Consider the following 16,225-nt stretch of genomic DNA (forward strand, 5'->3'; position numbering starts at 1 on the left):
TGCTTAGTCTTCTGTACCAATGGGCCACTTAGGACAAGTGTACCAATCTCAGTCCCCAATGGAAACAAACTGAAGCCATCTGTCAATGTTTACCATTATGGATTTCATGTATCAAATCCCATATGCACAGCTTCAATACCACAGTGGTCTTCGGCATTGTCTGAGACCAAGATGTGTTGACCGACTCTGTCGCGGATCGTGAAGAAACCGAGCTGAATGTCTCTTCAGTCTTAAGGCAGGACGCTTTTTGTTTGGTGGATTGCTTGCGATCGTCTCTGTTTGTCAAGTGACACTATTTTCTTTCTTGACATTGTCATAAGTTCAATTCACATGAATGTCTCACTGAATATAATCAAAACAGGTCTAACACAACCTGTTTGTGATTTCTCTGTCATTTAGCATATGTATTTATTTTTAAAATGGAAACTAATAGCATCACTCAAAAACATTTTAGCATACTATAAGAGCTTTGTTCTCAGAAATATGTACTTATTAACTTATGCATTAAACTTGTGTCCTTACAAAACAGAAATTACGAAAACCGACGGACAGAGGGAATGAGAAATATATTTAGTCATGGAGGCTAGAGAAAGAAGCAGCTTTTTTCTACTTCTTTCTCCCCCTTAAACCACCCTTGTCTCTCTCTCTCTCTCTCTCTCTCTCTCTCTCTCTCTCTCTCTCTCTCTCTCTCTCTCTCTCTCTCTCTCTCTCTCTCTCTATAACAATAGCTCCCTACCTTACTCTGAGTCAGTCTCCTGCCCTATAGGACATTTGGCATTCCAAAAAGTTAGCCCTTCTTCCGTTGTGCCTTTGTATCTTGATGGCCTGGCTCCAAACGAATGTGAACAGTATTGTGTAGGTTGGTGGCCTTTGGTTCCTGGCTGTATTATATTCTGGATGCTTTTTCATACCATCTAAAGCGGTTCTGATTGGGCGCCTCACATTATAAAAGCTTAAACTTCAGAAACAAGGAACTCTAAGATTTAAAAAAAAAATAACAATAACAGTAATGATTAGTACTCAGGCTGATGCTCTGATGTGAAGCATAAAGTACAATATTGAACGTACAATTAAGTCAACTAAGTCTGGATATAAAAACTAGAGAAGAGAGGTTATTTTAAATTATCACAGTCAAATAAAATTTCATAAAAATTCATGGCTGTCAGATATTATCTTATTGTTTAATATTAAATGACTACACTGAAAAATAAATGGTGTAGAAACTATTTTCACTCAGAAATTTCCCAATGACAAGTAATGCATTGAATAACATGTAAAAATCAGAGTAGTCTGAGATAGTATTTTCTTGTAAAACACTCCAAAAATCGTTTTTATTTACAACTTTCGAAAACAATTTTTACAGTGCTTATCTAAGATTCTCTATTAAAGGTGTAGCTGAGTCTTCAGACCTTCCAAAAAGGCATGATGCAATAGCACTGTGAAATAAAATGGCTGTATTTTTTGACAGTCAGGAGTTACATAGTGCTAGAGATGTTGCGGTAATGATTGTGTAGATCTTAGAAATGGTTGGTATGACTGCATGATTCCATTCAGCAGTGGAATATGATGATTGTAATTTCACACTGTGAGAGACACACAGATTGACGGCCAGTGTCACGGTTCCATTAGAGTTACTTCACTGTGAACTGGAGAGATGCTCTGTTCTAGAAACCACTGTCACCACGCTGCTGCAGAAATGACAAGCGCTCCAAAGAGAACACGACTGTGAATGTGTGTCATCTTTTCTTCTCCCCTTGCAATGTCTTCCTCAATAAAGCAGCAGAGGAGAGAACAAAAGGAACAATGAGAGGAGAGAGAGAGACATACTGTATTATAGAGAGAGAAAATCCGCGTTGACATCTGAATTACATTTCAGACATGTAGAGAGAGAGAGAGAGAGAGAGAGAGAGAGAGAGAGAGAGAGAGAGAGAGAGAGAGAGAGAGAGAGAGAGAGAGAGAGAGAGAGAGAGAGAGAGAGAGAGAGAAATAACCATGTCTCAAATGTTTATTTAACTCTGGCTTTGTCTTGTCACTCACAACTCAGAGCCACAGCTGAAATGGGCATGTATACATTCACTGGCTCACTGATAACTGACAGACTATCTGTACATATTGCAGGTTTGGACGCAAAAGTGGCATAGTTGACATTTATATCATTTAACTTCACTGACATTTTACCCTATTGCTCGGTATATAAGGCACTATCTTTGTATGACACAATTCAGCTTTTACAAGATAGTGACAATGAGTCAAAATGGCACGTTTATACTGTATGGAGATGTTTCGTGTATACACATATGGAAAGATGTTATCCATAATACCATGTGTAATGTGCTGTATAACATGGTCTGGAGTAAAACTGCAAAAAAAAAGATCGAAAACATCTTTAAAACGAGACCAGCAAAACCAATTGTTTTCAGAAAATTTATTTAAAATTTATTTTGATACAATTTTAAAGAATGTAATTTAATCAATTTTTTTTCTTCCATTCTTTTTAAGCTGAAACCTTTTTTTAAACTTAATATTGGTAAATGCTGAAAAGAGAAAACTATTCACAAATGTGGCAAAACATTCTTTATTTTGCTTTTCAATTAATCTTGTTTTAAGGATGTTAAACTTATGACTTATTGACTTATGCTGTCTTGTGTTTGTACTGTGGGACTTTTAAGTTTTAAAAATAATAACTTTTTCTTTAAAAAAAAGAGTTGGCTTTGAATTCCTTACACATCCTTTTCCTGTTTAAGAATGACATATATTAAAACTGAATATTTATAATTTTTGAAATTATGATACCGTGTGTACATATGTATGTATCTTTGGCAGTGTGAGCCACCCTGACTAAAATGGCAGGTTTGGTGACACTATATATCACAGCACAGCAGGGCCAAATTATCCTCTAAATGAATAGGGGTTATGAGTGTGATACGCTGACAGTCATACCCTAATACACACACATGCATAGTCTGAATGCTAAAGCGAAACAGATAGACCTAATGTCTGACACCTCATCCTCATATAACCTCATTACAACCTTTCAACAGAGGTTAGAGCCCCTAAGCATACACTTAGTGTGCTTTGATGGTTCTAGATCTCAAAGTGACAGTCAAACACCCCCTCGCCATGCAACTCGTGCTTCTCTCCTCTCTCTCTCTCCCTCACGTGCTTTCCCTCTACACTTATTTGGGAGTAATTTTATGTGCCAGCATGGCACATAATACACTTTTAATGGACAACTAATTCTCTGCCATTAATTTGTCAACATGATTACTGGATCTGCCGTTTCAGCTCGGCAATGTCTGGGTTCCTTTTAAGTATATACGAGACGTTAATGTGTTTCTATTCAGGTTAACATCAAGGGACGTCAGAGATTTACATAATGCGACCATTGAGGTCCATGACAGCCTGCTTTCCCCCGAGTTCACTTTTCTCACTTGATTCCCACAAAAGACCTCGACATTTTCAGGCTTCACCCGGCTGAATACTGTCATTTTTCTTAAGTTAAGATGTGACTAGGATAGCTGGGTTAAAAGGAATAAGGCATGAGAGTAAACCAGTTCGGTTACAACAGCAAAAATAATTTTTTAGGAAGTACAATAATTCTGATTTGTCATTTTTACTTATGTGAAAATATGGCAATGGGTCCTGTGCCCAAAACTGTCACCATGACTGGTGAATCAACTCTGCATAAACGCGCGATGCAAACAACAGCACAGGACATGGAAGGTAAGGTGCATGTGTGACACATAGCCCCGAACTCTCCTTGCCACCCATCCCTGGAAACACAAGCTCCTTCCGGCAGGAAGGTGACAAGGCAACATGTGAGAGATCAAAAAAATACTGCGCTAAGGTTCTGGCGCTGTTCCATAGACACATTCTGCATGTATACAGTAGTCTGTCATCAAAGGACAAGGGTTTGTTTTTGCCGGTTGTTGGACATTTCCGAATGAGCAATCTTTGATGCTGGAGCTGACAGACGGGTCAAATAGAGGGAAATCTCTCTCTCTTGTCTTTCAACTGCAGTGGGGAAAGCATATACGGTACTGCAGCTATTGTTCCCCCACTGCTTAAAATAATTCAGTAATCTGTTGGATAAAGATGCAAACGTAAATATGTGTAATTTTGTATCTAGATACTTCTAAACATGTTAAAAATAAAAAAGATTTAAGACTTTAATTTATAATTAACAGAATATGGCAGAATAAATATTTGCATAATTAAGTATAAGAGGAAATTTAAATAAACGGTCCTAATTTGTGTACTTACTGAATGGGAAATAATAACTCTGGTCTAAAATTATATAGATTTGATCTGCTTTTGAGATAAAATGTGCTATTTCTTATCTATTTTGATGTGCTGAATTTGAATATGACAATTAAAATAACTGATTGGCTACCGCTTCCAAGATATTTAAGATTTTATTATCAGTGAGTTATGACAACATATATTTTTATATTCCTTTAACTCATCAAAAAAAGTTAAGCAGTTTTCAACTTTTTGTATAAGTTATACAAGATTCAACTAAGTCAGTTCAATGTAATTTAAGTTGGGATGACTTAAACATCCGAGTTGGCAAGTTAAGGCAGCAAAAATTGTTTAAATTTTTTTACAGAGTAGTACCTGTGACCTGTCCTGTTTATTTAACACTTTAAAAATCAGTAAAAGGGTTATATAAATAAACTATAATGTACATAGTTTAGTCTGTGTCTACTCAGTGCTTCTTTGCTTGTCTCTTTCATTCATAAAATGGAGCATCTCTTGTCACTGCCCAGCAATAGTCTGAGAGCATTGATGGGCTCCATTTGCCCTGATAGCGTTGCTCCATTGTTGCAATGTCTTGGTGAAATCGCTCGCTATGCTAGTCGCTCACTGCTCTGCATTCTGGTGGGAAAAAATCTAGAGGAGAGTGCAAAAAATTTACCAAGGCTTTTGTATGCTTCTTTGAGGTTTTCCACCAAAACCCTGTAATTGTCTGCCTTGTTGCTCCAGGGAAAATGTATCGCCTCTAAATGGAAAGTTTTCCTTGCCACAGTGCATGGTCAACTGCATCATCTTGAAATAGTTCACGAATCTAAGGACCAACAAAGACACCTTCCTTTATCTTAGCTTCATTTAAACCTGGAAATTTTTCATGGAAGTGCTTGAAAGCTGCTTGTGTTTTGACCGTGACTTTGACAAAGTTCTTCATCAGACCCAGCTTGACGTGTAAGGGTGGTAATAAAATATTCCTTGATTCAACAAGTGGTGGATGCCGAACATTTTTCCTTGTAGGCTCCAATGACTGTCGGAGTGGAAAATTTCTTGATGTAATGGGAATCTCTTGCACGACCATTCCATTCCCAGAAAAAACTGCAGTACTTTGTGTATCCAGTCTGCAGACCAAGCAAGAGAGCAACAACATTCCAAGCTGCCACTGATATTGGTCGTAGTTTGTGCACCTCAAAAGTTGTTTCATGTTGTCATACGTTTCCTTCGTATAGACTGCATGACCAACTGGAATTGATGGCAAATCATTGCTTTAAAAACAGCTTTAAGACTGTCTATTTGTATATGATGTATACTGACCCAATAGCATGTCATAAAAACCAAGCCAATCAACAAATTTAAGCATCATTTTCATTCTCAGTGACCCAGGATTAGTAAAGTTTGACTGTATTATATTTCAGAAGCATTCTGGCACACTGAGTCCGAAAATTTCGTATGTGTTTTTTCGTATTGGTAATTCGGTGGCTCTGAATTGTGGCTCAACCATTCAAACTGCTTGCTACGGATGCGAAAAACGCAGAAAATCAAACCCGATCCGATTTTTTTTATGACGGACGAAAGTTTCAGAGGCAGTGTGCAAGCGTGACTGACATAATGTGAGGTCGAATTTTTTGCGAAAATTTCGTATTCGAATTTCGGACTCAGTGTGCAATGCCTTAGTACTAATAAGGATAATAATAATAATAAGGTAACGCTTTATTTCGATAGTCCACTTTAGACATTCTACCAAAGTAACTTTGCAGCTACATGTAAACAAACTGTCATTAGAGTATTATTAGAATGTCTGCTTAATATCTGCAAACTCTATTTTGTTGGACCCCCAACAGACATTCTACTGACTATAAGCAACTTGGCAACTACAAGTCAACTTACTCTACTAACCCGAACCCTAACACCTAACCATAAGCTAACAGTCCACTGACAGTCTACTACAGTCTATTAATACTCTAACGAGAGTTAGTTGACATGTAGTTGAAAAGATACATATAGTTATTAGAATGTCTAAAGTGGACTATCAAAATAAAGTGGAACCAATAAGGTAAATATTTGAGAACAATGAATAATGGGTCAAATTATTTTGCTGAAATGTAGCTTTAGAAACACACTAACGTGACTTTGAATGAGAACTTGGACATTCAAATTCTGTGAAAATTTGTGGAGATCTGCAGGCACAGATTTCATGAAGGCGAAGTTATGCAATAGATTTTTCAGGAAGAGGCGACAGCACAGTATGACAGGCACAAAATTCAGCTCTACTCTTGTTAAGAGTGGGTTGACGTTATCAATTTGAAAAGCGGTGGGAACCCAATTAACAGCATCAAACACCTAATTAGCATGAGCTGTGTGAGTTAAACTGCAATAAGACCTGGCTGTATTTTATGAGTTAAGTCTGGATACATTTTCTGTAATCCGAGCTTCGAAGTGTGGCGTAATCTGCTTAGAAAAATATCCAAGCAGAAATTCATATGCCAGACAAAGGCCTCGCATTCAGGAGAACATTACAACCTTCTGACTCGAACAGCCAACAACAGCTGCAATAAAATAAAATGACATAGGCCTATATCTTGGACAAAATTGTAGTAATTTTTTGTCTGTTTGGTTGAAAAATGAAAGCTGAGATAAGAACTTGAAAAGATTTTTTGTATAAAATGCAATTGCATTCCAATTTGAATTTAAGTAGAAAAGCAAAAGAAAAACACTCTTAGCAGGCTCTAAACTGAGTCTTCATAATGGGGACCAAGTACCATCATGCATGAATCAAGCCAACACCACAAGCAAAGGCTCACATAACAAACTAAAACTCCTGCAAGAGAGCTAAGTAAAGCGTATTTACAGTGTTGAATCAAGCAATAGCTTAATCCCTGTAAAGTCCACTCAAATATACAAAATTATACTTCCTGGATATAAATGCATGCAAAAGTGTGTTCCAGTATGATATACACACTGAACAAGAGCTATGCATTACATTCAGTTTTTTTTTGTTGAGAAAATATGTGAATTATGACCCCCAAGTTTTCAATTTCGCCACCCCTATGAAATTTCCATATGCGTCTCTGTATATATATATATATATATATTTTGTTTTGTTTTTTTTACTGTATGTGCGTCTGTCTGTGGGTAAGTGGTGCACATTGCTGCTTCATTGACTTCTAGAAAAGAAACTGACCCTCTTCATACTTAGCAGGCCACTTGTGAGAGGAAGAAACTTGTTGACCAATCGCTGCAGCTGAAAGAGATGAGAGAGCTTTAGAGGCGTTCACATAGTCACCTTGACGACCAAAAGAAGCCATAAGAACTTTATAGCACCAAATCCAGTTCAGGATGTATATAATGAAACAAACTGCCCATTTAGAACACACACACACACACACACGGCCAACAGGAGCCATTGTGTGTGTGTGTGTGTGATGCTAAAATATACAAGAAGCTCTGTCAAAACTGCCCACCCTCTTCTTCATGTAGACTGCATACTAATTCAACATTATGTGCCACCAATCAACTCTACTGAGTGCATTCACTTTCACAAAGCCTCTACCTCTTCAGCGCTTTGGATCTTTTCCAAAAGGCTTAATGTCAAATCCAGGTGGAGGATAGGATAAGTCAGTTTGATGGAGAGCTGGCTTTTTGAGACTACTCTTTCAAATGGCCACTTTCTCAATAAACGGAGCCAAGAGGTCTCTCTCATTGTGCGGTATGAAGATCCAGTTTTGATTTAGCTTAGCATTATGGCAACATGTTCAAACACAGCAATCTGCGAACCATTACACGCCGCACATATGCTATTTGCTTTGTTATCAGAGAGATAACAGAGAGCTCTAGGATATGCATTGATTTTTCTAAGCACTTTTTCTGAGTCATTCACAGCTTCAAACCACACAGTCATGGTACGTAGGTATTCGGTTGTTCTGAATAGTACAATTTCCTCTCCGGAGGGCAGGAGGAAAAGGTGTAACTGACTGATTTCTTTTATTCATATAAGGCTGTCAGTAAATTCATCACATAAATTTATTCAGGTGAACAATGCTAAAATCGAAATGTTCCTGGAACATTCGCAGAGATACAACATTTAAAGTGGCACGCCGTCGCAGAGATGCTGGTGCTCAGAAACAGGCCGAAGGGTCCACGCTTATTTTGACTTCACTTAGCATTTGTGCTCTCTCTCTGCAGAGAGGGTGGAAATGAAAAGGTAATCCAGGCCCCACAGGGCCGGTAGCAGGTGTTGGAAGGGAAAGCATTCCAACTCCTGCTGCTAACACACTCAATGGCTCTCAGTGGAGAAAATGCTTTCAGGAACTGTGCACTCACTTCCCTTGATTTACTCTGCCCGTTAGAGGGAAACCTTTTTAAAGCCCGACTGTGGAATTAAGGACAGATACTTTAAAATCTATTTCTTTAATACAAGCAACACACCAAAGCCAAAACACCTTTCTGAAGGAAAGGAATTTTATGTGGGGACCTTTAATTGGTTTTAAACTCAAGGTCAGACGATGTGGTTTTTCACGTTGGTCAGAATTTGGGATGTGAAAACAGCAATATAATGTCTACAAAGTGCAAGCAGCACATTAGAGAGTTTGCCATTTAATAAAACTTATCAAAACATTCATATCCCAGTCTTCACACAGACAATACATTCAATCAAATACCAGTAAGAGCAAGGACAGATAAGGGTCCTGTAATTTTTAGCGAATACAACTTTTGAAATAGTTTGCTGTACATTCTTAGCCATTTTGTATTTTTTTGGATGATTTAATTATGTGAATTTTACTAACTCACTGTTCCATTTGCCGTGTCTTGTTTCAGGGTGTCAGGCCAGAGTGGCCCCGCAGCACAAGGCCCCTGGCAGTCAGGTCCGAGCCATAATCCATCCTTGGTAAGATGAGAAAACATGCTCACCTGAATCAGCTCACCATTGTCAGTTCACCTGCTTTTGCCCCGACGCTGCCAACCTGCCTCAGGAGGCTGGCACAACCAAGCGAGCATGATCCATTCAAAAACAGCATAGCATCTATCAGAGTTTGTGTTCAAAACATGTTTTAGGAAGGGTCACCAAATCAAACTTGTGCTGTTCAATTACTATCCCATTTCAGAACTAAAAGTGATCACATTTTATTCTTTAAAAACATTGTCTCATGTGCCCTCACACTAGCACCACAAAAACAATTGTTATATATTTTTGTAATTTATATGGGTACTATGGAATATGTCAGAATTATTTACCATTACATTAATAAACTTGATAATAAATATTCATAAAACTATTTTTTTTAAATGTCAGATTTTAAATTCTTGCAATAATCTTATGAGGCTGGTTGCAGCCTGCCAAGTATATTATAATATTGATGATATTAGCATTTAGCATAGCCTACATTAAATAAATAAATAAATAAATAAATATACTTTTAAGAATTAAATTATAATTTTGGTAACACCTCACAGTAAAATACAATTTGTTAACATCAGTTGATACATTAGGTATCGTAAACTAAAAACACGAAGAACATTTACAGAATTTATTCTTTATGAAACTAGATTACTTAATTTATAAATATATTATTGTTTATTGTTAATTCATGCTTCTTCATAATACATTATTAATTTTTACAACTTGAAATAAAAACTTAAAATTTTACAATTTATATGTACTGATCTAGGTTAATAAATGCTTTAAGAGTAATGCTAATTGTTCGTTCATGATGTCTGAATAAATTAACTAATGTTAATCAAATAAACCCTATTACCATCATTTACATAGGCTTACAATCATTTTCATATACAACCAATATCTTACTCTAAAATATCCAAGTTGGTTTCTAAAGCACTACAAAACAGCAAGCAATGTACTTTAGACTGACAATAAGCCAAACTACAGGTTACAGGCATGCAGTGCCTTTTAATAACTACCCTTTTCCTATTTATCACTCTCTCGCTCCATTTACAGAGTATCTAGACTCTCTCTCTCTCTGTCCCTCTGCATCTTGACACAGCACACTGAGCTTAATCGCACATAATTGGGTGGGAGGGACAGTGGGCCGGCCCAGGCTTTGTGTGCAAAGGGCAAGTGGTCAAGTTAATGGAGCCCTTGTAGTGAACAGGGAGCTCTCTCCCTCTACTGGGACAGAGGGAGGGGACAACGGACCTCTTTCAAATCTCAAAAGACAGAGTTGGGTTCCTTTTTACCCCTCCTCCTCTCCCCTCTCTCTTTTCCATAGACTGACTGACAGGATTAGCAGCATAGCGACTCTACAGCTGAGCTTCAGTTGGCTATCAGAGCATGGGAAATGAAGAGGCCTAGAGCGACAGTCAAACTGTGAACTGAGGCACATGTGAGGCCATCCGCCAGTACAGGGACTGCAGGACATACAGTCAGGTCCAAAAGTGAGACCACCAGTGGAAATGCTAACTTAAAGGTATAGTTCACTTAAAAATAAAAATATGCTGTTAATTTACTCACCCTCAAGCCATCCAAGATGCCGGTGTCTTTTTTTCTTCAGTTGAATGGTAATGAAGATTTTGAGCTGAAACTCTGGTCCTTGGTGATTCATAATAATGCAAGTCAATGGCTATCATCACTTTGAGAGTCAAAGAAACATATACAGGCTAAATCAAATTAATACCCGTTGCTCATGACGATACACTGAGGTCTTATGAAGCGAAATGATCAGTCGGTGCAATAATCTAAACATTTTTTTTTACTACATTATTACCTTTAATCCACAGGAAGTCTTGAGCGCGACGTATCCCTTCATTACAAACGGTTTCATATTGTATTTATTGAAACTAATTTGATCAGGGTTTGGTCAAAAATGGAACAAAATTGTTCCAAAAATGTTCTAAATAGCATAGATCTGCTTGATTGGTGATAGCTATACTTCTTTTGTTTTTTACATCATAACTTAAAAATGTTGCTAAAACTAATTTCCAGATTTTAATGAAACACACACACACACACACACACACACACACACACACACACACACACACACACACACACACACACACACACACACACAATACTGTACAAACTGTATATTATATTGCCCCACACTAACCCTACCCCTAAACCTACCAGCACACAAAACTTGAGGTACACACACACACACACACACACACACACACACACACACACACACACACACACACACACACACACACACACACCACATAATGTGGCCATTAATTATTATAACCATGAGACTTCACACCACAATTCTATTATTCTGAGATACAAAAAAAATGACCAGAACACAGAAGGATTCAAAACAATGATTTAATCACAGTCGTTACAAGCACCTACAGTGCCAGCGAGAAACAATCACTTTGGACTCGTCTGTGTTTTGTACAAATGTAATCACAGTGCAGAAGCACACAGCCCTGAACAATTCACAACCAACCAAAGAGCTCTGAATGACGAGTCACCAGCTCACCACCAAGAGAAAACAAGTGGGAAAAAAGGGTTATAGGAAAGCCCTGTGTCAGAATAAAAAAAATAATTAAAAAAAATCAACCAACAGATTTATATATATATCGAAACATAACTTTTGTATACAAGAACAACTCAGAAACAAAATAATGTTGTTTTCTATTAATTGTATCCATTAAGAAAATTTGGACCTAAAGGTATAGTTCACTCAAAAATTTAAATTCCCTCATGTAATTTCCAAACCTGTATTATTTTCTTTCATAACATAAACAAGTTTAGTAGAATGTTCAAAAACATTTCCCCATACAATAAATGATGGTGAACAGAGACTGACAAGTTCCAAAAAAGGCACAATGAAAACATCACACAACTTTCAAGCTATTTTCCAAGTCCCCTCAAGCCGTTGTGTGCATAAAAGTCTAAAATTGATATTGAAAATTCTCTGGAAATTTTGCTTGAAAGTCATGGTCACCATTCACCTTTATCGTATGGAAAAGAGCAGTTTGGACATTCTGCTACAAATAACCCATTTTGTATTCTAACTAAGGTTAAAATAAAATAAAACGGATTTCAAAAGACACGAGGGTGAGTGAGTAAACAGGGACAATTATCTCATTAATGAGGCCATTAGTCTAGCGTGCACATCGAGTGCTCTCGAATCATACAGGACTCAGTGGAGAACACTGCTGCAGGTCTTACCGGTGGTAGTGTGGCGCTGTCAAGATATCAAATCAGCCTTAGTCTGGCCTAATCTGTCATATCTTGTCAGTTCTTCGATAAAAAAATGCCAGGTGAGAGCATTTCACAGTGAAGCAAATAACATTCAGCGCAGCAGCATCCATCTCAACCCTTCATAACCTTTGGTGTCAGAATGAAGCTTTGAGTGTAGATACCGAATCAGTAGCTAACGATGAACTGAGAACTGGTGTCATTTTGATATCAAGATCTCATGATCGAGACGACCCTACGGCCTCATTTACGTCTTGTTAAAGAGGCGAAGATGGTCCTGCAAACCTGATTAGCTGTATCAGCCTCCAGAGTGGAATTCATAAATTCTAAATGTTCTGCCCTGAAACATCATCTCTGATATCACGCATACTCACAGGCATCGAATGAGTTCATATCTGAGCGTCACATCCGCAGTGTCTGTAGGACGAGAGGGAGGGATGTGTTCTCCATTCCCATTTAACACATTTCACACTGTTATTGCTTGCACAGTAAACAGGTCAAGCACACGCACACATGGCATATCATCAACACAGTCTGTTTTCAAAGCACACGCACGCACACACACACACACACACACACACACACACACACACACACACACACACACACACACACACACACACACACACACACACACACACACACACACACACACACACACACACACACACACACACACACACACACACACACGGTAGTTAAAAAAGGTATTTGAGGAGTGTGATAAGGAGTGTGCGCACACGCACAGGAGGTGAGGACACAGTGGCAAAGCCGGGGTGGGCGGTACAGAAAGGCAGCCTGGCATGAGATGGCATTGCCCAGCTCAGATCAGATCACATCAGGGCTGGACTGGACCCGTGAGTGAGAGTGAGGAGAAGAGGATAGTGGATGTTCTCATCGTACACCTCCTTTCCCTCTCTCTGCATCTGAAAAACAAGATGCAAATGTTTAGGAAGTTGGGAAAAAGGTGGAAAAAATTACTTTATTGAATCAGCCACTCGCGTGTTTGCATTGTTTCACAGTATTTATATAAATATCTGAAATAATATAACTATATAAATATCTGGGCTAATGACATAACAGTCTATTCGTTCATTCATTCATTAAAAAAAAAAAAAAAGAATTACAAATTTAAACATACAGAGACTTGAAATCACAGCTAAATGACAAGCATATTTTTAATTTCTGAATTAAAAATCTTTTTGCCAGGTATGTTAGCGATTCTTTTAATGAGGCATTTTCATGTTATGAAATGAGGACACATCTGATATCATAAATAAATAAATGCCTCATTAAAAAATTGCATTCCTGAAAACAAAACCTTATTAATTAGTTTGGCATATTTCATGAACATTTCTTACAAAAAAGTATTTCAACAAAATAGATTTGGAATAATATTAGAAAGCAGTAAAGCAAAATCATGAGGTGTGACCTACATGCAAAAACATGCAGAAAAAACAGGACGTGATATGACCTTCATGACGATGTTATAATTCAATGTCTCTTAAAATGATCAGATATTTTGACGTTTTAATGACATGGCAAGGTTAGTTCAGGAGGTAAAATGTCATGTGGTGCGACTATCCAATTGTGTTATTTTAGTATTGTATATTTAATATTGTAGTATTTATTAATATTTTGAATTAGCTTTTATTTTTATATATATATATATATATATATATATTTTAAAATAATTCTATTTAGTTTTTACTACAGTTTTAATTTTAGCACTTCAACCTAAAAAGTTGAATTCAAAAGATTGCCGTGGCAACTAACTGAAACAAGTTAGGGTTAAGATTAGATTATCTAATATTTATATTTTATTTTATTTCAGAATTACAACACTGCTACCCCAAACCTTTATATTTATGTATTAATAATTCATGATAATTTCACTATCCAAAACTCATAAAATAATTAATTAAATTATTGTAAAATATTTTTACAAATATATTTAAATACTTTTTTTTTCAAATAGTAAAAATTTGGTTTGATTGGGTTTGTTGTGTCAGCACAAATGTTCAAAAGAAACCTACTCTACTGCTTTCGTAAATGTTCTGACACATTAGAGGAAGAACATTTTATTTCATTTTAAAAAGACTTCCTGGGATATGACCTTCACTCTTCGGATATGCACTGCTAGAACTCCCTTTAACAAACAAGGACAAGTGGCAAGATTCCCACTAGCTGCTTCATAATGGCCTGCTTAGAGTAGAGGTGTCTGCAAAGTGAATGTCAGGCGGCTCTTGCTGCACAATCTGCCCTGTGGGTCTGCTTTTCTGCCAGCGTCTGAACTCTAGAGTTGTGGCAGTAGACTCAGTGCGCTGCCAATCTCTTCTGCCCCGGAGCGCTGCCCTGTCCCAAACTATCAGACACTCCGACAGCACTTAGAAAAAGAAACATGCAGTTCATTTATGAAAATAAGACCCCTCCAAACAGCAAACACAGCTGACGTGCATGTATACTTTTCAGAGCGACTAAAATGTGCTGGAGAAGCGCAGAGTAGGTCACATACACAATCACTACCACAACTTTGTTATTATATTTGTGGGGTATTTTTAGATACAGAACACACCAACCCATCCGTTGTGCTATATCATGCCCATGTGAAATTAAAAGGCTTTTTTAGGCAGGGAATGTTATGAACAGTATTACTGAGTAGTATCTAAACATTCTCCATTGGCTACAAGCAGAGAATAAACCATTACAAATGAATGTAAAATCTGTATAAACAACATTTGGATATTCCCACATGGACACACTCTCTCATTCTGTCTTCCTCGAACATTCACCTCATCCTCTCTGTGGCTTGAGATAAAATAAATACAGATGAAAGGCCGCTCTCTTGCCCTTCATGTGCGTTATCTCTCTCTCCACCCCTCGACACAGCAGCCAATGTTTGAACCCGCGACCTCTCTGTAATCGGGGCAGCCAGCCGACCAACACTAAGCCCAATGCGAAGACCAACACATTCACACCAAGCCAGACAAGTGAGAGTGCAGTACAAGAGAGGGTGCTCAAATCACCTGATGGTACCCTGCAAAGTAGACTTCAAACCATAGGGAGCATAAATGTTTAGTCCAAAGGGAAACACTGCAAACAGTAATGGGAACAAATGCACATTGATATATCACATGATTTAGAAAAGGAACATTTTCCCATTAGTCATTGCACACCATCTTAGTACTATATGAAATGTGAAAAGGAGTTTTTATTGAGCTTAAAGGGATAGTTCACCCATTTAATGGTACTTACCCCATGTTGTTCTAAACCTTTATGAGTTTCTTTCTTCTGTTGAACACAAAAGAAGATATTTTGAAGAACGTTGGTATCCAGACAGTTGACGGTAGCAATTGCATTTTTTTCCCTACTATGGAAGTCAATGGGTGCCGTCAACTGTCTGGATACCAACGTTCTTCAAAATATCTTCTTTTGTGTTCAACAGAAGAAAGAAACTCATACAGATTTATTACAACATACGGGTAAGTAGATGATGATGACAGATTTTTCATTTGTGGCTGAACTATCCCTTTAATTCACCATAGGCTTTTACACAGTTGCAGGAATAAATAAATTACTGTTATATGCTATTATGAGCAAACATCACAAAATTGTTTACATAGAAGATACATACTGTAAAATTAACAAATCACATTTATTCAATTTTTTATTACAATAATATTTGAGGATAATGAACTATATTAATTTTAAATATTTTTTATACATTTAAATATTAAACAGTGATTTATTCTCACTACACACTCTACCGTTCAAAAGTTTAGGGTCGGTAAGATTTTTTAAAAATGTTTTTGA

General features: G+C 37.3%; 1 protein-coding gene across 1 annotated transcript in view; it reads right to left on the reverse strand.

The window, feature by feature from the left end:
* Positions 1 to 11,516: 11,516 nt before the first annotated feature.
* The window catches only part of camkmt (calmodulin-lysine N-methyltransferase), a 111,163-nt gene continuing 106,454 nt past the window's right edge, over positions 11,517 to 16,225 (reverse strand). The window contains exon 11 of the mRNA XM_077237278.1: positions 11,517 to 13,338. Within this exon, the coding sequence (XP_077093393.1) occupies positions 13,246 to 13,338 (93 nt within the window). The 3' untranslated portion in view covers positions 11,517 to 13,245. The remainder of the gene's footprint in view (positions 13,339 to 16,225) is intronic.

The sequence above is a fragment of the Siphateles boraxobius genome, unplaced genomic scaffold, assembly GCF_051911475.1.
Source record: "Siphateles boraxobius isolate OS27281-9 unplaced genomic scaffold, OSU_SipBor_1 20, whole genome shotgun sequence".
Taxonomy (NCBI): Eukaryota; Metazoa; Chordata; class Actinopteri; order Cypriniformes; family Leuciscidae; genus Siphateles; species Siphateles boraxobius.